A 27,599-nucleotide genomic window follows, 5' to 3' on the forward strand; every position below is an offset into this window, starting at 1 on the left:
TGTCCTCTGAGGCTGATCAGAACATATTCCAGTCTGTGTGATCAAAATAATCTTGGAGGGTGGCTGCCGATTGGTCAGACCAGCGTTGAATGGTTCTCATCACTGGTACATCCTGTTTGAGTTTCTGCCTTTAAGCTGGGACGAGCAAGATGGCGTCATGGTCGGATTTGCCGAAGGGAGGGCGGGGGAGGGCTTTGTATGCATTGCGGAAGTTAGAGTAGCAGTGGTCGAGAGTATTAGCCCTACATTTCGTGGAATCAATATGCTGATAAAATGTAGGTAGCATTGATCAAATTTTCTTTGTTAAAATACCCAGCTACAATAAATGCAGCCTCCGGATATATAGTTTCCAGTTTACATAGAGTCCAGTGAAGTTCCTTGAGGGCCGTCTTGGTGTTCGCTTGAGGGGGGATGTACACAGCTGTGACTATAACTGATGAGAATTCTCTTGGTAGGTAGAATGGCCGACATTTGATTGTAAGGAATTCTAGGTCGGGTGAGCAGAAAGACTTGAGTTCCTGTATGTTGTTATGATTACAACAAGAGTTGTTAATCATAAAACATACACCCCAGCCCTTCCTCTTCCCAGAGAGGTGTTTATCTCTGTCAGCACGATGCATGGAGATGCCCGGTGGCTGAACGGATTCCGACAACATATTCAGAGAGAGCCATGTTTCCGTGAAACCGTGAATGTTACAATCTCTGATGTCTCTCTGGAAGGCAACCCTCGCTCGAATTTCGTCTACCTTGTTGTCAAGAGACGGGACATTGGCTTGTAGTATACTCGGGAGCGGAGAGCGATGTGCACGTCTACGGAGCCTGACCAGAAGACCACTTCGTCTGCCCCTTCTGCGGCGCCGTTGTTTTCGGGCAGCTGCTGGGATTAGATCCATTGTCCTGGGTGGTGGTCCGAAGAGAGGATTCGCTTCGGGAAAGTCGTATTCCTGGTTGTAATGTTGGTAAGTTGACGTTGCTCTTATATCCAATAGTTCTTCCCGGCTGTATGTAATAAGACTTAAGATTTCCTGGGGTAACAATGTAAGAAATAATACATAAAAAAACAAAATACTGCATAGTTTCCTAAGAACGCGAAGCGGGGTGACCATCTCTGTTGGCGCCATCTGATATGATGGCGCTGACACATAGGAGGTCCCGTGAAAAAACCTGGCCCCCATGGAAATCAAATGCCCATCCAACTGACTCATTCTCACGCCGGCCCTCTCTGTTACAGAAATCTATTAACCTCTGTTGCGTTCTAAAAGCACAGGCCTGATTAATGTTCAAGTGACTATCCAATAGAGCTACAGTACATGCCCACTGAAGAGAGAGAGCAGACACATGGAAGTATTTTCTCCTCTTTTCATTCCATTGGGTTATGGGGGTTAATCCAGAAAGCATGTGTGTTCTTAATCAAGCCATTGGGGAGGTGTGTGTGTGTGTGTGTGTGTGTGTGTGTGTGTGTGTGTGTGTGTGTGTGTGTGTGTGTGTGTGTGTGTGTGTGTGTGTGTGTGTGTGTGTGTGTGTGTGTGTGGTGTGTGTGTGTGTGTGTCTGTGTGTAGTCCTATATTCAGCTCTCATGCGAGCGCATAGTGTAAAGTATCAGTGCATTCGTAAATGAATGTGTGACTGGACGCGTGTGTGTGCCGTGTTAGTGACCTTCCTGACTGGACACACACCAGTGCTGGGGTTGTGCTGGCGCCGGTGTTGGGGGACTACCTATGTGCACATTCTCATTCCCATAAAACATAAGGCTTCAGTTGCACTACAGAGCGCAAGGATTGCATCACTGTGGAAACAAGCCAATGTCATAACGCTGATTTAGCTCTGTCGTAATAAGCAATCTATAGAGGTCGAAGGTCACATCCACACTATTTCTAATCACTTATGTATATATTTATGTTTTTGCATTATTGAGTGGCAGTAATGTGATGGAAAAGTTGAGAGGACAGGTAAAGAAAGAGCGCTGCACGCATACACACACACACACACACACACACACACACACACACACACACACACACACACACACACACACACACACACACACACACACACACACACACACACACACACTACCAACCTCCCAGGCCCTAGGAGACCTCTCATACCAGATAATTTTAGGTGCACTGAGCCATAATGTCAATGCACATGCCAAGCTCCAATCACAGAGGATCGTATATAGAGGATGGTATGGAAGACACTCCGGACAATGACGAATCAGGATTCATGCTTCATGCTCCATGGAAGTTCTTTGGACTCGTCATTCCTAAAGGAGTGGCTAGGAAGGGTAGGAGCCTGGATAACTATGTGTTCTAAAGAAAGAAGAGCTATTCTGGATGTGTTAGTGGATGCTATAGGAAAACTAGCACAGAGCTCCACTAGCCTAGTCCATGACAGCATCTTGACAGGGAGAGTCAAGAGTTTCTGAAACCCAAATTACAAACTCTGTCTCTCTAGGATCTATCCTGCTCTGTCATTTCTCCACATCTTCCAGACAGGAAGCTGCTGTCGAGGCCTTTGGATCCACCAGGACCTCACAGCTCCATAACCCTCCATTTTGTGGGAACGAGGGGGGCGATATCTAAATCACTGAAACTTTTTACACAGGCATTTTTATCACCTCCTCAAAGGGCCGGGCTAAATCTAGGTCTTGTGATGAGGAGGTTTCGTATTCACAGCAGGCTGTAACAAAAAGAGTGTCTCTTTGGTACAGGGAAGGGCGAGGCCGAGTTAATTAAGACAAAGCTGTTTTAACCTCCAGTAAAAACAAATGTAAAAAAATAAAAAAGTGGCGAGTGAGAAACATCACAATTGAGATCGGATAACAGTCCTTGAGAAGAACATAGTGCCCGTTGTTGTTTCACAGAGATGTTCTTCCTCACGGCACTCCATGGTGGCTCGTCTGACAATGAGCCGCTTCAGAGAAGAGCTTCTCCCCCAAAGCTGAGTAGCTGCATAGACAGCCCAAATGGTTTGATTTGACTTTCTTTGCCAAGAACTGAACAGGCATAGACAGCAAATGTGACGTGGTCCATAGAAGTTGTGATAAAATAGACTGAGCATTCTGTTCAGGCCATAGCATGGAGAGCCCAAATTGTGTGGGTCCTGTCCTCTACCAAAAACAAACGTTTGCACTGTGGTCCTTGTGACACCCATTGAAGCCTTAGCATTGGGAGGTAGAGGATGGGGAGTAAAGATGATGAAGCTTATCCACCCTCTCTGTTCCAAAATGACCCCACATACCAACATGTCAACAAGGAGATATTAATGCTCGTTGTCACACCGGGTCAAACCCCAGCCCTCTTAGTGAGAGGGTGACACATTCAACACACATCCACCTCCAGACCAGGGGCTTAGAGGCAGTTGACGCCAGTGACCCAATAACAAGTCCTCAGCCTGGATGTACCTCAGAGTCCTGTACTGGTAACACTCACTAAGGTGGGGGTTTACAGAACAGCATACAGTCAAAACAAGCTGACTCTCGTGTGCTTTGTTAGCTATACACTCAGGAGGAGGCTGAAACCTGTTTGTCTTAGATAAAGTATGTATATGTGTATTGTCATACTAATCATACACGAACCATAATAACTCCAAGGCTAATAATAGCAGACTGCATTTTGACTGCTATTCAGACCCCTAATGTTGGAGCAGAGCTCCACCCTGGGTTCTTCCTTCTATAAACATGCACACATTGCAAAGGTTCTGAGAGAGAGAGCGAGAGAGAGAGCGAGAGAGAGAGCGAGAGCGAGAGAGAGAGCGAGAGCGAGAGAGAGAGAGAGAGAGATAGAGCGCTAAAGCAACACATGACATATGTATGTAATGGTGGCCAACTCATAGGCCTTGTGGTTAGAGTGTCTGCCCTGAGATTGGAGGTTGTGAGTTCAATCCCTGGCTGAGTCATACCAAAGACTGTTAGAATGGGACCTGATGCATCTCTACTTGGCATTAAGGTGATAGATTTGGGGTAAGGCACTGCGATAGACTAGAGTTCTGTTCAGGGGGTGAACTAGAGTTCTGTTCAAGCTGCTAGCCCTCCTGCCCTGTGAGTGTACGTCTATGAGAGATCATATGTGTGTTGTCATGATTTGAGGGTTCAGCATTAAATCCCCTGCAGAAACACAGATTTGAGCATTGATGAAATGTTGTTTCTCTTTAACTGAGCAAACAGTAGGGGCTCCTGTTGCAGAGATCTGTTCAGGTGAACTTGCCTCACCTTTGCATCATCATCAGCCTGTCTGTCCCCAATTCCCCCTCCTCCATTATGATGTCATCCACTGTGCTTTATCCTCCCAGAATGCTTTGCATGAGATGACAAAAGACAAACAAAACGAATCCTTCCTAAAAAAATTATAATAATTGCCCTGGGCTACAGTCCACAAGGAGAGAGAAGTTTGGATGTGATTATAATGGTATGGAAGGAAAGGAAACTGCTGAGGGGTACAACAGAGTTGTGGTTGGAAGGCACTTCTAAGGACAGCAGTAGCCACGACTCAGCAGGTGGGCAGACAGGAGTCAAATCAGCACAACATGATCTGTTCCTGGCTCACCGGAATTTTACATTACTGTGGTTTTTAGCGGGGTTACCTGATTCTCAGCGATGGAATAGTGCTGGTACAAAAACAACAAACTCCCCTATAAAGCACTGTAGGTTCGAGAGGCCAGAGCTCAAAAATTGTCCCAAAGCAACTGTGCACAACAGAGAGACAGAGATCGGCAAGACTTTGCCATGAACACCACTGAAGCCCTTAACCCTTACCTACTAGGCCTGACACAGATCATTAGATTCACTAGCTCCGTTTCTTGTTTCACTCAGGGGAACCGCCAAATATAGCAGCTATCGCAGCCTGCCTCACAAGTTGCCATGGGACCAAACAACAGTGGTTGTCAAGGGCTTGTTTTAAATCAGATGGAGGGGATGGTGGGGTGTTAGAAAGAGGGGAGAGGGAAAAGGAGGGAGAGAGATAGAGGGAGGGAGAGAGCAATTACAGAATGATTACAGTGCAGAGTGATGCCATGACGATAAAAGAAAGAGTCAGAGATTTAGTGGGAAGAGGGGAGGAGGGAAAAAGGGAGAGAAAGGTAGGGAAGGAGAGTGTTTTATGAGTGCATAGATCACACACACACACACACACACACACACACACACACACACACACACACACACACACACACACACACACACACACACACACACACACACACACACACACACACACACACACACACACACACACACACACACACACACGTGGAAGGAGGGGGCTCACTGTTGCTAGGGCAGACCACACATAAACACAAGGAATAAGTTAGCCCTAAATATTTCTAAAACTAAAAGTATTGTATTTGGAACAAAACACTCACTAAACCCTAAACCACAACTAAATCTTGTAATAAATAATGTGGAAATTGAGCAAGTTGAGATGACTAAACTGCTTGGAGTAACCCTAGAATGTAAACTGTCATGGTCAAAACATATTGATGCAGTAGTAGCTAAGATGGGGAGAAGTCTATCTATAATAAAGCGATGCTCTGCCTTCTTAACAACACTATCAACAAGGCAGGTCCTACAGGCCCTAGTTTTGTCGCACCTTGACTACTGTTCAGTCGTGTGGTCAGGTGCCACAAAAAAGGACTTAGGAAAATTGCAATTGGCTCAGAACAGCACGGCTGACCCTTGGATTTACACAGAGCTAATATTAATAATATGCATGTCAATCTCTCCTGGCTGGAAGTGGAGGAGAGATCGACTTCATCACTACTTTTATTTATGAGAGGTATTGACATGTTGAATGCTCCGAGCTGTCTGTCTGAACTACTGGCACACAGCTCGAACACCCATACATACCCCACAAGACATGCCACAACAGGTCTCTTCACAGAGATGGGAGGCACACAGTACTACATAGAGCCATGACTACATATAACTCTATTCCATATCAAGTAACTGAAGCAAGCAGTAAAATTACATTTAAAAAACAGATTAAAAAAACACCTTATGGAACAGCAGGGACTGTGAAGCAACACAAACATTGGCAGACACACACACACACACTTAATACTGTAGATATGTGGTGTTTTAAAATGGTATACATTTCCTTCATTTTGCTGGACCCCAGGAAGAGTGGGGATCCATAATAAATACAAATACTAGAGGTCGACCGATTATGATTTTTCAACGCCGATACCGATAACTGGAAGACCAAAAAAAGCCAATAACGATTAATCGGACGATTTATATATAGATATATTTGTAATAATGACAATTACAACAATACTGAATGAACAATGAACACTTATTTTAACTTAATATAATACATCAATAAAATCTATTTAGTCTCAAATAAATAATGAAACATGTTCAATTTGGTTTAAATAATGCAAAAACACCGTGTTGGAGAAGAAAGTAAAAGTGCAATATGTGCCATGTAAAAAAGCTAATGTTTAAGTTCCTTGCTCAGAACATGAGAACATATGAAAGCTGGTGGTTCAATATTCCCAGTTCTTCAATATTCCCAGTTAAGAAGTTTTAGGTTGTAGTTATTACAGGAATTATGAAACGTCAACTATTTCTCTCTATACCATTTGTATTTCATATACCTTTGACTATTGGATGTTCTTATAGGAACTTTAGTATTGCCAGCCTAATCTCGGGAGTTGATAGGCTTGAAGTCATCAAGCATTGCTAAGAGCTGCTGGCAAACGCATTAAAGTGCTGTTTGAATGAATGCTTACAATCCTGCTGCTGCCTACCACCGCTCAGTCAGACTGCTATATCAAATGGTTATTGATATGGTCAAATCCGGAAACTATCATTTAAAAAACAAAACGTTTATTATTTCAGTGAAATACGGAACCGTTCCGTATTTTATCTAACGGGTGGCATCCCTAAGTCTAAAAATTGTTGTTACATTGTACAACCTTCAATGTTATGTCATAATTATGTAAAATTCTGGCAAATGAATTACGGTCACACAGTTCGCAACAAGCCAGGCGGCCCAAACTGTTGCATATACCCGGACTCTGCTTGCAGTGAACGCAAGAGAAGTGACACAATTTCCCTAGTTAATATTGCCTGCTAACATGAATTTCTTTTAACTAAATATGCAGGTTTAAAAATATATACTTCTGTGTATTGATTTTAAGAAAGACATTGATGTTTATGGTTAGGTACATTTGTGCAACGATTGTGGTTTTGTTAAATCATCACCCGTTTGGCGAAGTTGAAGTAGGCTGTGATTCGATGATAAATTAACAGGCACTGATATGATTATATGCAACACAGGACAAGCTATTTAACCTAGTAATATCATCAACCATGTGTAGTTAACTAGTGATTATGTGAAGATTGATTGTTTTTTATGAGATAAGTTTAATGCTAGCTAGCAACTTACCTTGGCTCCTTGCAGCCACAAGGTCCTTTTGACACTGCACTCCCGTAACAGGTGGTCAGCCTGCCACGCAGTTTCCTCATGGATTGCAATGTAATCGGCCATAATCGGTGTCCAAAAAGGCCGATTACCGATTGTTATGAAAACTTGAAATCGGCCCGAATTAAATCGGCCATGACGATTAATCGGTCGATCTCTAACAAATACAGACACACCAGTTATGCACAGAATATTTACTGTAATGCATTACTGTTGTTGAATATCACCTCTGACCCTGACCTAACCTTAAGCTCTGCAATCATGGGTCTGTTTTTCCCTCATAAGTAAGTGGGATATTGTGTGCGTGTGTGTATGGAAAACGTGAACCTGAACTAATGAGCAACATCAGCTGGCACAGTTGGTCATTGAAACAGTTTCTTGTAATGCCTCAACTGTTCAGCTCTCTAAAGTGGCCATGTCAAGTACATTCAGTACTTCAGTAGCAACGAGATAAAACAATGTGACCTTCTCACGCGACATCACGTGAGGCACCTAACATATATGCACTCATAATATGGTGACTTGTTGGTCATGCAGAAGGCACTATGTCAGTCTCAGTCTTTTCAGTGAGTCTGCCCTATAAACGTGTGTATATGGCACCCACGCACACAGGCACACGCAACAGACACCAGTCTCAGCCCCTGAGCTGAGTACAGTGCAGAAGTAGTTATTTAGGGCAGGGCACTCACCCTCAGCCTTAACCCACCACTGTCTGTTACTGCCACTGTCTGCCCCCTGGCACATAACTAGTACACAGCACAGCTACCACTATGTCGGAATGAAAGAAGGAAGGGAGGAGGAAAGGGGGAGGGGAATGAGGGATTTAAAATGAAAGAATTACAAGAGAAAGACGATAACAGAGAGAATGAGGGAAAGGTGAAAACTAACAGCCAGCAGGCCACAAGTCTTGGGACACCTTCATGGGCATGGCCATTCATTCAATAGAGCTAGGGATTCACCATCAGTAACACACCTCTATCCAATGATACCCTGGTCCATCTTCTCTCTATTACACCATCCAGAGCTCTCTCCTCCCCACCCGTCCTCTGCCAGCTGGTCCTTGAGCACAGGCATTGAAAGACCTGCCTAAACTCCTCTACCTCCCTGTGTCCTCAGGGTATGGCCCTGTTCCACATGAAACTGATAGGGGATGATCAAGACACGCATCTGATGGGCTTACCTGCAGACAGAGATATGCAGGGAGCAGGTGCTAGCCCTCCATAGCTCTCTGTCTGGCCTCTGTCCTGTGGGCTATGTGGTGAGGGCTGAAAGTGTGTTTTTGGGGGAGGGGAGGTTGGGGGTTGAGAGGTAGTTACAGGCCACTTAGTTAAATGTGAGTTAACCTGTTGGTGACCCCTTCCCGTTCTCATCCCGTTAATGGGAGTGATTTTGACAACAGCTAGTGGAAAATCAGAGCGCCAAATTTAAAACAGCTAAAATCTCATAATTCAATTTTCTCAAACAATCAACTATTTTACACCATTTTAAAGATAAACTTCTCGTTAATCTAACCACATTGTCCGATTTCAAAAAGGCTTTACGGCAAAAGCATAAAATTAGATTATGTTAGGACATAAACTTCACAAGAAACACCACACAGCCATTTTCCAAGCAACTAGATGCATCACAAAAACCCAATACACAGCTAAATGAAGCACTAACCTTTGACGATCTTCATCAGATGACACTCCTAGGACATTATGTTACACAATACATGTATGTTTTGCTCGATAAAGTTCATATTTATATACAAAAACAGCATTTTACTTTGGCGCGTAATGTTGAGAAATGTTTTCCCTCCAAACCTCTCGGTGAATGAGCACAATGAGCACACATAGTACATAAATTCTCATCGTAAACAATGATCAATAAAGAAGTGTTATGCACAGAATTATAGATACACTTCTCCTAAATGCTACCGCTTTGTCAGATTTCAAAAAAGGTTCACGGCGAAAGCACAATTTGCAATAATCTGAGTACAGCCCAGATGACACTAACAACTAGCAAACAGAAACCCGCCATCTTGGAGTCAATAAAACTAAGAAACTACATGATAAATATTCACTTACCTTTGATTATCTTCATCAGAAGGCACTCCCAGGGATCCCAGCTCCACAATAAATGTTCGATAAAGTTCATATTTATTTCCAGATAATCCATTTTGTTCATGCGTTAGGTTCACTATCCAAATCCACTACGCGCGTGCTTACTTAGTCCAGACGAAAAGTCAAAAAAGTTATACTACAGTTTGTAGAAACATGTCAAACGATGTATAGAATCAATCTTTAGGTTATTTTTATCATATACCTTGAACAAAATTCCAACCGGACCTATCCGTTCTCTTTTGGAGTGAATATGTACTCAGCTCGCTCCCAAGTCATTGCGCGTGACTTGAGACCATGCCTTATAATGGGACACCAGTTTACCACAGCTGGTATTCCCTTCAAATTCACCATATAATCTTCAAACACCGTTCTAAAGACTGCTGACATCTAGTGTAAGCTTTAGGAAGTGCAAAATGAACCCTAAGTCACTGTATACAGTCAAGGCAATCACTTGAAAAAACTACAACCTCAGATTTTCCACTTCCTGCTTGACTTTTTCTCAGGTTTTTGCCTGCCATATGAGTTCTCTTATACTCACAGACACCATTCAAACAGTTTTAGAAACTTCAGAGTGTTTTCTATCCAAATCTACTAATATGCATATTCTAGTTTCTGGGACAGAGTAGTAACCTGTTTAACCTGTTGGGGATAGGGGGCAGTATTTGCACGGCCGGATAAAAAACATACCGATTTAATCTGGTTATTACTACTGCCCAGAAACTAGAATATGCATATAATTATTGGCTTTGGATAGAAAACACCCTGAAGTTTCTAAAACAGTTTGAATGGTGTCTGTGAGTATAACAGAACTCATATGGCAGGCAAAAACCTGAGAAGATTCCTTACAGGAAGTGGCCTGTCTGACCATTTCTTGGGCTTCTACACTCTCTTTATTGAAAACTGAGGATCTCTGCTGTAACGTGACACTTCCTACGGCTCCCATAGGCTCTCAGAAGGCGGCAAACCGGTGAATGATGTCTTTGGAGCCCCTGGCTGAAAAACATTAGCGCATTTGGATAGTGGTCGATCAGAGGACAATGAGACTGAGGCGCGTGCACGAGACGACACCATGTTTTTATTTTTTGAACGTAAACAGGGTTTCCCGGTCTGAATATTATCGCTTTTTTTACGAGAAAAATCGCATAAAAATTGATTTTAAACAGCGGTTGACATGCTTCGAAGTACGGTAATGGAATATTTAGAATTTTTTTGTCACGAAACGCATCGGGCGCGTCACCCTTCGGATAGTGTCTTGAACGCACGAACAAAACAGAGGATATTTGAACATAACTACGGATTATTTTGAACCAAACCAACATTTGTTATTGAAGTAGAAGTCCTGGGAGTGCATTCTGACGAAGAACAGCAAAGGTAATAACATTTTTCTTATAGTAAATCTGACTTTGGTGAGGGCTAAACTTGGTGGGTGTCTAAATAGCTAGCCCGTGATGGCTGGGCTATCTACTCAGAATATTGCAAAATGTGCTTTCACCGAAAAGCTATTTTAAAATCGGACATAGCGATTGCATAAAGGAGTTCTGTATCTATAATTCTTAAAATAATTGTTATGCTTTTTGTGAACGTTTATCGTGAGTAATTTAGTAAATTCACCGGAAGTTTGCGGTGGGTATGCTAGTTCTGAACGTCACATGCTAATGTAAAAAGCTGTTTTTTGATATAAATATGAACTTGATTGAACAAAACATGCATGTATTGTATAACATAATGTCCTAGGATTGTCATCTGATGAAGATCAAAGGTTAGTGCTGCATTTAGCTGTGGTTTGGGTTTATGTGACATTATATGCTAGCTTGAAAAATGGGTGTCTGATTATTTCTGGCTGGGTACTCTGCTGACATAATCTAATGTTTTGCTTTTGCCTTTTTGAAATCGGACAGTGTGGTTAGATTAACGAGAGTCTTGTCTTTAAAATGGTGTAAAATAGTCATATGTTTGAGAAATTGAAGTAATAGCATTTCTAAGGTATTTGAATAACGCGCCACGGGATTCCACTGGCTGTTACGTAGGTGGGACAATTTCGTCCCACCTACCCTAGAGAGGTTAAATTGGGTACATTTTTCATCCAGCCGTGAAAATACTGCAGGTGTTTTAATTAACACCTGACTTTCACTACACAGAAAATCTGTTTGGAACTGGAAACAGCAGGTGACCCTTTACACGAAAAATCATGCGCACACACATACACACACTAACTCTCGCTAGAGACAACAGTGCTGCACGACAGAAAGCCAGAGTTTAAATTCAGTCCCATCCTCGGCCCAAACCCAGAGCCAAAACCATGGCAACTCATCGCCATGACAACTATACAACCCCCCCCTAACCTACCACCCACTCCCCCTCAATCAATACACCCCCACCACCTGTGCAACTGAGCCGAACTTAGTCGGAACTACAAGGCTTTTGTGGAGAGAGCAAGGAGGTCTTTGTGAATTCAGTTCAATACCTCAGCAGCACCCTTGTGAAGGGAGTCCCAGTGCTGTATACAAGCTGGCTGGCTGGCACAGAGGAGAGGAGAGAGAGGCAGTTCTGTATACAAGCTGGCTGGTTGGCAGAGAGGAGAGAGACAGAGGCAAGAGAGAGAGCGGCAGTGCTGAATACAAGCTGGCTGGTGGAGAGGAGAGGAGAGAGGCAAGAGAGAAAGGTGAGAGGAGAGAGAGGTAGTGCTGGCGTGTAGAACACCTTGCTCATGTGTCTCAGTTAAGAGCACAGAGTTGGTACAGACAAAGGAGAGAAGAGAGAAGGAGGAGGAAGGGCGAGAGAGGCTGCCCTTCTCCTGCCAACATGCCCACGGCTGCATCCACAACTACTGCCTAGGATGAGACGAGGCTTTCACTATCCGCCTCCACTTCCACTGTAGCAAACATGTTGGTTGTCTATATCCATGTGCTACTGTGTATTCAAATAATTTAAATGTGTCTGTAGGTCCTATCTGTATAAGTGTTTGTGTGGGAGTGTGTGTGTGTGTGTGTGTGTGTGTGTGTGTGTGTCTGTGTGTGTGTGTGTTTGAGAGAGAGCAAGTCAGTCTCTCCAAACAAGCATGTGTGTACAGTCAGTGCATGTGAGAGTGTCAATATTCAACTCTGTGAATCTGCATCAGAGTGTGTGGGAGTATGTATGTGTTAGATAGACTATGAGGATGTATCTTTGTGTGTATATGTGCGTTTGAAGCCCCCGTTCTCTCGAGTGTTTAGAGAGTCTGCCCAGCTACAGGAGGAAGTGCTCTGGTACTCTGCTCAAATCACAGGCATTGGTTCTAGTCAGGTGACCTGGGCAGCGCTCAAGTATTGTGAATCAGATGAAAACAAAGTTAACGAGGCCCACAGTCATTCAGTCAGTCAGTCAAACAGTTCAGTCAGTCAGTCAGTCCAACCAGCTGCCTGGCCCTGACTGTGGAGGAGAAGGGTCTGAAAGGAAAGAGGCTGTCCCCAATAAAGAAAAACAGCCATTATAAGAATCAGGGACAGATGGAGATCGCATGGAAGTATTTTAAAGTGTGTGTGTGTGTGTGTGTGTGTGTGTGTGTGTGTGTGTGTGTGTGTGTGTGTGTGTGTGTGTGTGTGTGTGTGTGTGTGTGTGTGTGTGGGAGGGAGGGAGGGAGGGATATGTGAAGGACAACTTCTAAATAAAATATAAATTAAACTTTGTATTTACAAATAAACTGATACACTGATACAAACTGATCCATTTTAAGTTCAACCACATGGAAGACAATAGGGGCATGGTCAGAAATGTGTTTCCAGGAGATACAACGTTTCTGCAATCCATCACGATTCTCTTTCATGTAAATACAAAAGGCCATTAGAACAAACCAAAGCACTTGTGGGGTGAAACACTACAGCAGTGTTTCCCGTATGATTTTTTCAGCAATGGTGTCAAGGGGGGTGCATTGTTACTAGCGTTAGCGTAATGACATGCTAGCTGTTCCCATTGATTTCCAGTCATTGAGCCAACAACTATCAATTTAAAAGAATGTCTCGACAGAAATAAATATATATATTTTATAACTACATAATGTTTTTTTGTTGCGGTGGCAACAATTTAGCAGTGGTGGGTCAACACTGCTAAATTAATATAGGGAAAACACTGCTACAGGGAATACAGCCTTATTCACAACACAATCTCAATACTGAGAGTGGTATATAGTCCAATGGACACCTGTTGTTTTTCGTCTTCTTTTTTATTCAAGTTCTGCTACATTCCCCAATATCTCCCTAAATCCTTGTGCCCACACAGACCGCAGACTGCATCAGCCTCTATCCCCCACTCCTTATATCCCCTATACCCAGTCCAGATAGCAAATTGCCACCCATACAGTAGAATGCTAAACCCTAAAACCTCAGACAATCCACAACTGTCATTAACCCCACACAAGAAAATGAGTTACACTTCCAAGAGCTAGAACCTGAGGATATATATCCAAGAGCTAGAACCTGAGGACATATATCCAAGAGCTAGAACCTGAGGACATATATCCAAGAGCTAGAACCTGAGGACATATATCCAAGAGCTAGAACCTGAGGATATATATCCAAGAGCTAGAACCTGAGGACGTATATCCAAGAGCTAGAACCTGAGGACATATATCCAAGAGCTAGAACCTGAGGACATATATCCAAGAGCTAGAACCTGAGGACATATATCCAAGAGCTAGAACCTGAGGACATATATCCAAGAGCTAGAACCTGAGGACATATATCCAAGAGCTAGAACCTGAGGATATATATCCAAGAGCTAGAACCTGAGGATATATATCCAAGAGCTAGAACCTGAGGACATATATCCAAGAGCTAGAACCTGAGGACATATATCCAAGAGCTAGAACCTGAGGACATATATCCAAGAGCTAGAACCTGAGGACATATATCCAAGAGCTAGAACCTGAGGATATATATCCAAGAGCTAGAACCTGAGGATGTATATCCAAGAGCTAGAACCTGAGGGCATATATCCAAGAGCTAGAACCTGAGGGCATATATCCAAGAGCTAGAACCTGAGGACATATATCCAAGAGCTAGAACCTGAGGACATATATCCAAGAGCTAGAACCTGAGGATATATATCCAAGAGCTAGAACCTGAGGATATATATCCAAGAGCTAGAACCTGAGGACATATATCCAAGAGCTAGAACCTGAGGACATATATCCAAGAGCTAGAACCTGAGGATATATATCCAAGAGCTAGAACCTGAGGATATATATCCAAGAGCTAGAACCTGAGGACGTATATCCAAGAGCTAGAACCTGAGGACGTATATCCAAGAGCTAGAACCTGAGGACGTATATCCAAGAGCTAGAACCTGAGGATATATATCCAAGAGCTAGAACCTGAGGATATATATCCAAGAGCTAATGCATGTCGTGCAGCCAGCAGCCACAGGACAATGTCTCTCATCCTAAAAGTGCTAGTATCACCATTCATCGGACCGTGATTGATTGACAACACTAATGGACCGAATACATAGGCCAGCCATACTATCTCCTTGTGTCTAAACCCACCTCAGCTGCCCGACCCGAGCCCGACGGGCCCCAACATTATACATCGGGTTAGGGCAGGGTAAGGCTTATTTTTTCATCAGTAACTAGGGTACAGGCAGGGCTCGGGTATCACTAAGTTCATCATTAACATTTTGAAGCTGAGCCGTTTGCTCGTGCTCTGCTGCGCTGTAAAGTCATATCTAACTAAGATCATAAAATGTTGTTAGAAGTGCTTCAACCTAGTCAAATATAAAACAGGAGAGGTTATTTCACAGAAAATAATAATGTTCCTTGAGTTTGGTCAGAGTGACGAAAATGAGCTACCAGCTAACTGCTCTCTAATGTCTCATCATTAAGCAGGGCAGAAGCCCAAGCAGAGCCGTTGCTATGTCGCCATGAGCAGAGCACATGCAGAGTGAAGGAGAGACAGAGCAGCTAATGGATTTACTAACAAGGAAGTTATTTCGGGTTACGGGCAGGGTTGGGGCCTTCAATTTGGCAGAAGCAATCGGGCCTGGGTAGGGTAGGGCCTGAAAGTCACGGACATGGCTAGGGCTTGGGCTTAAAATTCATGCCCGAGCTGGGCTCTAAGGCAGAGGGTAGCCCTGTGGGATTTCTCCAGAGCTTCTGTCTTTCTGCTACAGATGGAGCTGATAGCAGCCGGCCGGCCACGGCGGACATTTTGGTGTGGGACAGAGGCCTTATCAGTCAGGAGGTCAGAGATAGATAGCAGAATGAAGGAGCAGTTGTCTGTGAGGCCAGATAGTGTCAGGCTCTCTGGGTCTAACAGACCACTCTATTAAGAATCAGTCCAGCCTGTTCTCAGAGAGAGGGAGAGAGATAGAGAGGGAGGAAGAAAGAGAGATGGAGAGACATCTGACTTAGCTAAAGCATACCACTCCACACAGACATGAGTGGTGTGTCACACGGGAGGCCTATCAGGACACATCGAACGCACACGACATGATGAACTGACAGTGACATGGGTTCCCTTGGACATATGTGCGTGCCTGTTTAGACCTATGACTCAAAGCATACTTAGCCATCCAGTGGTCTCCTTCCAATGGACTCCTGCAGGCTGCATGTCTAGCTAATCCTCTCTAGGATAGAGCTGCAGCCTCATTTATAAAGACACAATGTTAATTCTGTGAAGAAACTATCCAGTGAACCGTCCACACAGAGGAAATTGTGTTTTCACAGAAACACACTCGAAAGGATCAGTACTGTTACTGTCTCTGGGAGCTAGAACAGCACTCATTTAGAGAATGTATTATTCCATTGCGTGCTCTATGACAGAGCATTAACATACTAAGTGCTTTGTGTAACAATCCGTCTCCTCACCCACAGAGAACAGGGGACATAAAGATGCGTATGGTTTGGAAATGAATTACATGGAAGGCGATCAGGACAAACAAGCAGCTAGTGATTGAGATAATTGTCTTTTGTTGGAGGCACGCGAGCGAACATCAATGCTTGGCCCTTATTGATCACGTCTCAACTCGCCTCACTGCATCTTCCTAATCCTATCATGACCTTTATACGGGGGAGTGGGTGGGCATGGGGCACGGAGGGGCAGGGGGGGTGAGGGGAGGGGAGGGGTCACTAGCTAGTAAGCCAGGAGGTCTAGCTGGGTAGATGGAAGGACCAAAGCCATCTTAATAATCAGGGGGACAAGTTAAAAGGGGGAGGGGTAAAAGGACAAGATGGGGGTAAGATCTAAATGAGTGGGTAAAAGGCCCACAAGCTGCTCATTAGATCTGGCTATGAATGGCTAGATAATGGGCCAGCCAGCCAGCCAGGCAGCTGACCCGAGGGAAGTCAATGCTGGGCCAAAGGCCAGGCCACAGTCTATAAAATGAAACTAGACTGCAAGTGTGTGTTACTGGATGGACTGAAAGCCTGCTCCTTACCAAGTAGCTCTCCAGAACCTTGTCTATTCTCTTCCGCATCTTCTGTCTGTCTCCATTTATTTATCTCCCTCTTTCTCGGCATGTGGCGTCACCTGCTGTGGGATTACTGCAGCCATGTTGCCCACCATCCCTTCCCCCATCTTCCTCACTGAGTCATGTGACCTGGGCTGTGAAGTAGGCTAGATTTTCTCAGTGACCACAAGCCAATGACCTTCCACTCAACCTCTCCCATTTAACCTCATTGTCCCTCTCTCGCTCTTACTTTCTTTTTCACTTCGTCTTCCCCCTCTCCTCCCTTCTCTACCTCTGTACCCTCTCTACATTCTCATGGACACTGCCCAGGCCTTGCATTCCACAGTAAGGGATGGTCCACTACTGCCAGAGCAGAGGGAGAGAAGAGAGGTGGACCACTGTGTGTTTACAGCTTTTTCCACCTTTCACAGCAGGCTGTCAGGGGGCTAGGCAGTAGGCAGAGCCTCTGTGCTTGGGTGGGCTGGCTCTGGGAAGGAAAGGAGAACAGCACTCCCTCTATTAAACTCTTGTTTAGTGCGAGTCGAGCCAGTGGTTCAGTATGCAGTAGCAGTGACTTCATCTGGGTAGAAAGCCGGTATGTTCATGAAGGACCTACACCTGAGCAGGTAATCGAGGAGAAACTATGTGTTAACCACAAACAGTGAGTGAATTAGGTTGTAGCTAACAGCATGGACTGGTGAGCACTAGATTACTGTGAGAAGGGGCAAGCCAGTGTTTAATTGACACTTTCGCTCACTGTTTTTTTAAAGGCACCACCAGGGATGATGGTTTGAAACAGCAGAGGGTGGAAATTAAAATCAGGTTAAAATCAGGCCTTCCTTCTTGCCAGGTTAATAGTACCTTTAGCCTTAGACTGCTTTAAGGGAGTGCAGGCGCCCACTACAAACTACATGGACAAGAGTCTGTAGTTGGTACTGCATCGTATCACACCTCACACCATGGACCATTAACCCTGTTCCTCCAGTTCCTAGTCCTGGCTCACTCTCTCCCTCATCAACCTTATCTATCATCTCTTGTAGACCTAGGGGAGATGGAGGAGGAGGAGGTGGAGGGTCAGGGGAGGGTGAGATCTCTAAAGCTGACAGCTCCTGCGGAGCCAAGCCAACATGCCCCTGGCCCATCTGTAAAGTGATCCAACGCTGTCTCCGCCAGTATTTCCTCTGTGATGTACAGTACTGCTGCCCAACCCCAACAAAAGCCCTTGGTCCCGGAGAGAGAAGGCGGAGAAAAAAAGAAGCCACAGTTCAATTAGAAAGCTCAGCCAATCACGCCTAAGTGCTTCAAACGAATGGAAAAGATGGAGACTGACACAGAACCTTCCTTCCGCAATGATCCGAAAATGTGAACTGGAGTTTTCCATTGTAAACGTAATGATCGCTACGGGATATGATCTTGAGGTGCAGCCATAAATGGATGTGTTATGCGTGGCTGTGGGTGAGGCACATATGTATGCGCACAGCAAATTCAAGAATCTCTGACGATGCATACAATAATCTACACACATCTTTCTGTGTCCAAAATCGAAACTCAGAATGACAATGAATCAAACAGTGTGGGGAACTACCTTGTGGTATACACTGTGGCGGACCAAGCCACCTACTTCTCATCATTACATGGATGACTTCCACCATTTTGCTACTTCCTCACGTCTGACTAACATCCACCATCCTCTACAGCAAAGCTGACAATGACCAAGTTCCTTAAAAATAACCATGTCAGACTAACTAGAATGAACTGAACTGTTGACCAATAATGGATTATAACTGAAGACATTCAAATGCTGCCAACCCATTATAGTTGTAGAATGGACTAGACCAGCCTTTTTTAAAGTATGGGTCGCGACCCAAACCTGTTAATGGTGGGTCGCGATGTGTCAGAGTAAATTTATAATTATTTCATTAATTACTGGAATTGATTTTGGCCAAGTGCAACTGCATTCTCTGTTCATTGGGCTCTCTGCTTAGCAGCGGTGTCTCGGCTCAGTTTGGCAGCGGTGTCTCGGGTCAGTTTGGCAGCGGTGTCTCGGCTCAGTTTGGCAGCGGTGTCTCGGCTCAGTTTGGCAGCGGTGTCTCGGCTCAGTTTGGCAGCGGTGTCTCGGCTCAGTTTGGCAGCGGTGTCTCGGGTCAGTTTGGCAGCGGTGTCTCGGGTCAGTTTGGCAGCGGTGTCTCGGGTCAGTTTGGCAGCGGTGTCTCGGGTCAGTTTGGCAGCGGTGTCTCGGCTCAGTTTGGCAGCGGTGTCTCGGGTCAGTTTGGCAGCGGTGTCTCGGCTCAGTTTGGCAGCGGTGTCTCGGGCTCAGTTTGGCAGCGGTGTCTCGGCTCAGTTTGGCAGCGGTGTCTCGGGTCAGTTTGGCAGCGGTGTGTCGGCTCAGTTTGGCAGTGGTGTCTCGGCTCAGTTTGGCAGCGGTGTCTCGGCTCAGTTTGGCAGCTATGCGAGTGGGTGGAAGATGCCCGTGTGCTTCAGTTTACCAGATCTTTTTTTGGGCAGTTTTCTTGAAGATCACTCTGCGACCCACACACTGCAGTTGTTCAGCAGCAGATGATGCGCTTTCAGCCACTGGCTTGTCATTCCCACTCGCCATCACTAACCTCTATCATCGAATTGACTCAAACTTGCCACAAGTTCAGACTGAGCTCAATTGTCATGAAACGCAAATACAGCGATGAGTTTCTCTCTCTTGGTTTAATACAAACTTTGATAAATAACAAGGAGCGCCAACAATGTGTTTTGTGAGTGACTCTCTCAAAACGAACAAATTAAAAATGACAGGTCCTGACCAAACATCCACAGTAAGATGGTAAACCCAGGGAGTTCTTTCAGAACAGGGCAGAATGTTTCAGGAAACAGTGCTTCGACAGTGGAAAAGTAAGTCAGCTAGCAAGGCATTTTAGTCATTTTATAACAGGTGATGATAAGCAGAAATAATGGAGTATAATATCTCTCATAGTAGTCAATGTGAGTTTCTCTTTCAAACAATCCCCTTGTACACAGCTAATAGCTAGCTAGCTAACGTTAGCCAAAGCAAGCTATCTAGCTACTGATAGTGCTACCCTAAGTAACAACACAGATGAAGATGAAAAATAAAAACTGTTGCTGTTAAAATACAAGTAATCATTTTTATTCTGAACTGGAATGCATTGATTGACGCAAGATGCTTTTTGAGGCAAACACACAGTTCTGGGTTGCTCATCTACAGCAGGAAGCGGTATCCTGCCTGGCTGAGAAAGCAGTAGATGTTCTGATCCAGTTTGGCTCCACATACCTATGCGAGTCAGGGTTCTCAACTCTGGCATACTTAAAAAACAATTAGGGCTGTGTATGTGTGTGTTTTCTGGTCTACATCTGTGTGATGTGATCAATCAGTTTATTCCCGTTCAGAATTAAAATGATTTATTGTATTTTAACAGCAACAGTTCCAACCTAGACAGATATGTAAGAGTGTTTTTAATGGGGAAAGAAACATGAATAGCTATTTATATGGGTATTTCATTTAATTGTTATGTTGCATTTGTTAATGGGCAATGAAATGTACTGATATTCCTTATAGTTGCATGTTTTGTGAGCTTGGGTCCCAGGAAAACGTAGAATTTCTAATTTGTGTCCCAGGCTGAAAAAGTTTAAGAACCCCTGGACTAGATGGTTATTATGAGGAGTTATAATTTGGTTAAACCATTTACCCACACGGGGGAATGCCAGATTTCCTTGCTGACTGACTGTTGGCAGTGTGGGTATGATGTTTTTAGGACCAGATAGTGTGAGACATGCATGCTGTTTTTCCATTACAACTCCTGCAGGGACTTACCCTCAAAACAAAAGCACCTTTGATTAAGGGATGTCCCTTTCTCTCCCTCTCCCTCTTACCATCTGAACAGCTGCAGTCCATACAGCTACAAAGGCACACAGCTGCCATTGGCTAGTCTGAGTATGATGGCCAATCAAAATGGGTTGTGGATCGAATATACACATGCAGATCCTAACACAAACACACAGCCGTAGATCAAAACATGTGCAAACTACAAACACACACGCCTAGCCACTAAATTAATGTGGTTCATTGAAGAAACGCTTGGTTTATTCCTACCAAACTTGCAGCAAGTGAGATGATTCACTAAGACCTAAGGAAGTTAAACTCCAAAAGTCAAGTCCAATTTGTGTTACAGAGCATTTCTACACGGCCTGGCTCCCAGTTAATGACATGGTCTCACTACTGCGCTAGAGCAAAATTACGCTTTTTAAACCCCCAAAGCATATAGACTTATTCTTCATGCTGTGGTGTTTCCAGAGACACACACCAATACCAGGGGAACTCAGAACAGTTTATTCAGTCTATGGCCTCTAGTAGCTCACCATGACGTGCATAGGCAGTCTTCAAAGTGTGCATTGCATAGTAGTAAAACACACACACACAGGAATGATTAGGCTTTATCCATCGGCAGCCTTAAGGGCCTTCACGACGTTGGCAGACAAGTCAATATGATTTGACTTCTCTCCACCCGACTATATATAGTAAACACATGTATAGCCTATGCATCCTCGAATGCAAATTGTTTGTGCCACTCCCCAGAGCTAACATGCTGACCAGACCGCCATCACGCTAAGGATTCAGACTATAGTCTGAATCCTGGCTTAGGAAGACCATCAAAAACTCTGAAATCTCCATCCCTAAAAACAACATTTTCAGACAAGATAGAACGGCCAAAGGAGGCGGTGTTGCTATCTACTGCAGAGATAGCCTGCAGAGTTCTGTCCTACCATCCAGGTCTGTACCCAAACAATTTGAACTTCTACTTTTAAAAATCCACCTCTCTAAAAACAAGTCTCTCACCGTTGCCGCCTGCTATAGACCACCCTCTGCCCCCAGATGTGCTCTTGACACCATATGTGAATTGATTGCCTCCCATCTATCTTCAGAGTTCGTACTGTTAGGTGACCTAAACTGGGACATGCTTAACACCCCAGCCATCCTACAATCTAAGCTTGATGCCCTCAATCTCACACAAATTATCAATGAACCTACCAGGTACCACCCCAAAGCCGTAAACACGGGCACCCTCATAGATATCATCCTAACCAACTTGCCCTCTAAATACACCTCTGCTGTTTTCAACCAAGATCTCAGCGATCACTGCCTCATTGCCTGCATCCGTAATGGGTCAGAGGTGAAATTACCTCCACTCATCACTGTCAAACGCTCACTGAAACACTTCATCGAGCAGGCCTTTCTAATCGACCTGGCCCGGGTATCCTGGAAGGATATTGACCTCATCCCGTCAGTAGAGGATGCCTGATTTTTTTTAAATGCCTTCCTCACCATCTTAAATAAGCATGCCCCATTCAAGAAATGTAGAACCGGGAAGAGATATAGCCCTTGGTTCTCTCCAGACCTGACTGCCTTTAACCAACACAAAAACATCCTGTGGCGTTCTGCATTAGCATCGAACAGCCCCCGTGATATGCAACTTTTCAGGGAAGTTAGAAACCAAAATACACAGACAGTTAGAAAAGCCAAGGCTAGCTTTTTCAAGCAGAAATTTGCTTCCTGCAACACAAACTCAAAAAAGTTCTGGGACACTGTAAAGTCCATGGAGAATAAGAGCACCTCCTCCCATCTGCCCACTGCACTGAGGATAGGAAACTCTGTCACCACTGATAAATCCACTATAATTGAGAATTTCAATAAGCATTTTTCTACGGCTGGCCATGCTTTCCACCTGGCTACCACTACCCCGGTCAACAGCACTGCACCCCCCCCCCCACAGCAACTCACCCAACCCTTCCCCATTTCTCCTTCTCCCAAATCCAGTCAGCTGATGTTCTGAAAGAGCTGCAAAATCTGGACCCCTACAAATCAGCCGGGCTAGACAATCTGGACCCTTTCTTTCTAAAATTATCTGCCGAAATTGTTGCAACCCCTATTACTAGCCTGTTCAACCTCTCTTTCGTGTCGTCTGAGATTCCCAAAGATTGGAAAGCTGCTGTGGTCATCCCCCTCTTCAAAGGGGGGGACATTCTTGACCCAAACTGCTACAGACCTATATCTATCCTACCCTGCCTTTCTAAAGTCTTCGAAAGCCAAGTTAACAAACAGATCACCGACCATTTCGAATCCCACCGCACCTTCTCCGCTATGCAATCTGGTTTCAGAGCCGGTCATGGGTGCACCTCAGCCACGCTCAAGGTCCTTAACGATATCATAACCGCCATCGATAAGAGACATTACTGTGCAGCTGTAATTCATCGACCTGGCCAAGGCTTTCGACTCTGTCAATCACCACATCCTCATCGACAGACTCAATAGCCTTGGTTTCTCAAATGATTTTCTCGCCTGGTTCACCAACTACTTCTCTGATAGAGTTCAGTGTGTCAAATCGGAGGGCCTGTTGCCCGGACCTCTGGCAGTCTCTGGGGGTGCCACAGGGTTCAATACTTGGGCCGACTCTCTTCTCTGTATACATCAATGATGTTGCTCTTGCTGCTGGTGAGTCTCTGATCCACCTCTACGCAGACGACACCATTCTGTATACTTATGGCCCTTCTTTGGACACCGTGTTAACTAACCTCCAGATGAGCTTCAATGCCATACAACTCTCCTTCCATGGCCTCCAACTGCTCTTAAATACAAATAAAACTAAATGCATGCTCTTCAACCGATCGCTGCCTGCACCTGCCCGCCCGTCCAACATCACTACTCTGGACGGTTTTGACTTAGAATATGTGGACAACTACAAATACCTAGGTGTCTGGTTAGACTGTAAACTCTCCTTCCAGACTCACATCAAGCATCTCCAATCCAAAGTTAAATCTAGAATTGGCTTCCTATTTCGCAACAAAGCATCCTTCACTCATGCTGCCAAACATACCCTTGTAAAACTGACCATCCTACCGATCCTCGACTTCGGCGATGTCATTTACAAAATAGCCTCCAATACCCTACTCAATAAATTGGATGCAGTCTATCACAGTGCCATCCGTTTTATCACCAAAGCCCCATATACTACCCACCACTGCGACCTGTACGCTCTCGTTTGCTGGCCTTCGCTTCATACTCGTCGCCAAACCCACTGGCTCCAGGTCATCTACAAGACCCTGCTAGGTAAAGTCCCCCCTTATCTCAGCTCGCTGGTCACCATAGCAGCACCCACCTGTAGCACACGCTCCAGCAGGTATATCTCTCTGGTCACCCCCAAAGCCAATTCCTCCTTCGGCCACTTCTCCTTACAGTTCTCTGCTGCCAATGACTGGAACAAACTACAAAAATCTCTGAAACTGGAAACACTTATCTCCCTCACTAGCTTTAAGCACCAGTTGTCAGAGCAGCTCACAGATTACTGCACCTGTACATTGCCCATCTATAATTTAGCCCAAACAACTACCTCTTCCACTACTGTATTTATTTATTTATTTATTTTGCTCCTTTGCACCCCATTATTTATATTTCTACTTTGCAGTTTCTTCCACTGCAAATCTACCATTCCAGTGTTTTACTTGCTATATTGTATTTACTTTGCCACCATGGCCTTTTTTTGCCTTTACCTCCCTTATCTCACCTCATTTGCTCACATTGTATATAGACTTATTTTTCTACTGTATTATTGATTGTATGTTTGTTTTACTCCATGTGTAACTCTGTGTTGTTGTATGTGTCGAACTGCTTTGCTTTATCTTGGCCAGGTCGCAATTGTAAATGAAAACTTGTTCTCAACTTGCCTACCTGGTTAAATAAAGGTGAAATAAAAAATAAAAAAATAAAAAATTCTTATTTACAATGACGGCCTACCCCTGCCAAACCCGGCCAACGCTGGGCCAATTGTGCACCGCCCAATCACGGCAGGTTGTGATATAGCCTGGACTCGAACTAGGGTCTGTAGTATTTGTATTTATTATCAGCTACTCTTCCTGGGATCCGGCAAAACTAAGGCAGTTATACAATTGAAAAAAAATTACAATACATTCATTACAGAACTCACAACACACTAAGTGTGTGCCCTCAGGCCCATACTCCACTACCACATATCTACAAGGCAAAATACATGTGTACTGTGTGTGTATAGTGCGTATGTTATCATGTGTTTGTATGCATGTGTCTGTGCCTATGTAGTGACGCCTCTAGCACTGAGATGCAGTGCCTTAGACCGGCAACTCGGAAGAGGCCTCAATTGCCCAAATGTTCATTTCACAGATTATTTGATATGGATCAAATGCATATTTTAAAGGCTTTTATATATTTGAAAGTATTTTACATATGTAAGTATTAATATGCCAAAATTAATATGGTACAATTGATTTGGCTTTGAGTTTGCACTTTTAAGACTATCCCGTTGCATAGACTGCCAGGCAAGCTAAATCAAGTGAGGATCAAATTGGCCATTCAAAAGGTCTGATAATTTTCCATCGGCATCCATTTGTGACCAATAAATCAGGTGACAACAGGTCTGGACATATTCTCCCAATCTCCCTTCCTTTCTACCAGATAGCAGCAGCTTCAAAACAACAGGATGTGATGTAGCCTAGGTAGGGTGCTCTATCCACTCCGGTGAGACGTGATGGCTGTAGCTAGATACTATCCGCACAATTTTACATTTTGTCATATAGCAGATGCTCTTATCCAGAATGACTTACAGTAAGTGGTGAGTGCATACATTCTAATATTTTTTTTCGTACTGGTCCACCTTGGGAATCGAACCCACAACCCTGTCCATGCTCTACCAACTGGGCTACACGGGACAATCGCTCCTACATCGAATCCCATACTTTGCTAATCGACTGTAAGTGGCATGTCAAAAGCTCATCACTGCATTGGATCTGAATACAGTATGCGCAACGGTGCACACCCAGTAGCGCACCGGGAGAAGTCGGTCAGGCGCCTATGATAAGGATCGCCAGACAAATTAGAGCTGGTTTGGCTTGTTAAATCTGATGGGTTGCAGTTAGTTAATCCTAACACAATAAAACACACGACAAAATCGTAAAGAAAAGGAAATGTATATGTCTAAATCTTTAGGCTATACCCTACACCTCAGCGCAGTAATAATCCAGTCCGCACTGGTCCAACCGTCTATAGGCAATTTACCGCTTCTCTGAAACTGGGAGAAAAATACATGTTTGCGCTAGTTTCCGCCTATTTTCGGTGGTCTCGGACTGCCTACAGTAGACTATATATTGCATATATGGAATTGGGAAACGCAAACAAACCTTGTATACTTGTCCATACGTGCCATTGCCGACCACTTCCACCAGTTCGAAAATACCAGCTGGGTCCTGAAAAATGAAATTTACAAATGGTTAACATTTACCAAATAACTTTGTGAAAGATGGGTGGTTTTCATAGTATCATGGCCAACGTTACAACCCGTTCAATTAGGCAGTAGCGCCAGATTTGCCTCACATGCCAGTGCATTGGCAACAAAGGAAAGAGAGGAATTTATCCCCCTATCCTACCAAGAACACATCCCATTTATTACACATTTTACCCTGGTTTAGCCCATGGTTGCGCCAATAAAAGGATTTGGACAGCAAAAAATGTACATCCTCAGATAAGATGTATTGCACTCACCCGCAAAGAGGCAAGGTCTATATCAACTAGACTTTTAGCTGGAGACTCGTTCGCCATTTTTCAATAATAAATAGAAATTGCAAAGTCTATTTTATTCCCTTCAAGTTGATTGTGTATATGCAATGTTGTATCTCATTATTGGAGGTGATCCCTTATTCCTTGTTAATGTAATTTCGATCCAAAGCGGGTTGTTCTTTGTACTCCCGTCGTTGTCGAGCCTACGCGGTTACTCCATATTGAGCTACCGCGGCTGGCAGTGCTAAGTGCTGCTTGCTCTTCTCTATTCTCCCCCTGCCTCCCTCTCTCTTGTTGTCGCTCTCTCACTCACTCCCCTGTAAAGCATCACCAACAGAGGAAGCTGAATCGGTCAGGGCCTGAGTGAGGGCAGTAGAGAGATAGAGGGAGCCGCTGCTCCCCTTTCCCCAACAGAAATGAATCCAAACATGCTGAATATATGTGCCATGCTGATTAGCTCACAATAATGTATTTTTAAGCAGTTTTTTTTGTAGTCTTCATAAAACGACATCCATTTACATTTTAGCATACGTTTTATCCAGAGCGATTTACAGGAGCAATTGGGGTTATGTGCCTTGCTCATGGGCACATTACCAGATTGTTCACCTAGTCGGCTTGGGGATTCAAACCAGCGACCTTTTTCGGTTACTGGCCAAACAGCTTAACTGCTTGGCAACCTGCCATCCATGCATATAGCCTACCTAAATTAGGTCTAAACTAGGTATGAACAAAAATATAAACACAACATGCAACAACTTCAAAGATTTTACTGAGTTACAGTTCATATAAGGAAATCAGTCAATTTAAATAAATAAATGAGTCCTTAATCTATGGATTTCACATGACTGGGAATACAGATATGCATTTGTTGGTCACAGATACCTTAAAAGAAAGGTAGGGACATGGATCAGAAAACCAGTCAGTATCTGGTGAGACCATCATTTGCCTCATGAGCATGACACATCTCCTTTGCATAGAGTTGATCAGGCTGTTGATTGTGGCCTGTGGAATGTTGTCCCACTCCTCTTCAATTGCTGTGTGAAGTTGCTGTATATTGGCGGG

The 27,599-nt window shown here is 44.2% G+C and overlaps 1 protein-coding gene across 8 annotated transcripts in view; it reads right to left on the minus strand.

The window, feature by feature from the left end:
- Positions 1-26,855, minus strand: part of map4k4 (mitogen-activated protein kinase kinase kinase kinase 4) — a 104,316-nt gene extending 77,461 nt beyond the window's left edge. For 4 of the 8 annotated variants that reach the window (XM_082969083.1, XM_014173835.3, XM_014173834.3 and 1 more), the window contains exons 1-2: positions 26,523-26,852; positions 26,162-26,227 (exon numbers count right to left, since the gene is read on the minus strand). In XM_082969083.1, the coding sequence (XP_082825209.1) occupies positions 26,162-26,227; positions 26,523-26,579 (123 nt within the window). In that variant the 5' untranslated portion in view covers positions 26,580-26,852. Of the gene's footprint in view, positions 1-26,161; positions 26,228-26,522 lie in introns of all 8 variants that reach the window. The other 4 variants (XM_045707735.2, XM_014173828.3, XM_082969084.1 and 1 more) reach the window with 3 other exon arrangements.
- Between the last annotated feature and the right edge of the window lie 744 nt (positions 26,856-27,599).

Source organism: Salmo salar, chromosome 25 (genome assembly GCF_965601325.2).
Source record: "Salmo salar chromosome 25, fSalSal1, whole genome shotgun sequence".
Lineage (NCBI taxonomy): Eukaryota > Metazoa > Chordata > Actinopteri > Salmoniformes > Salmonidae > Salmo > Salmo salar.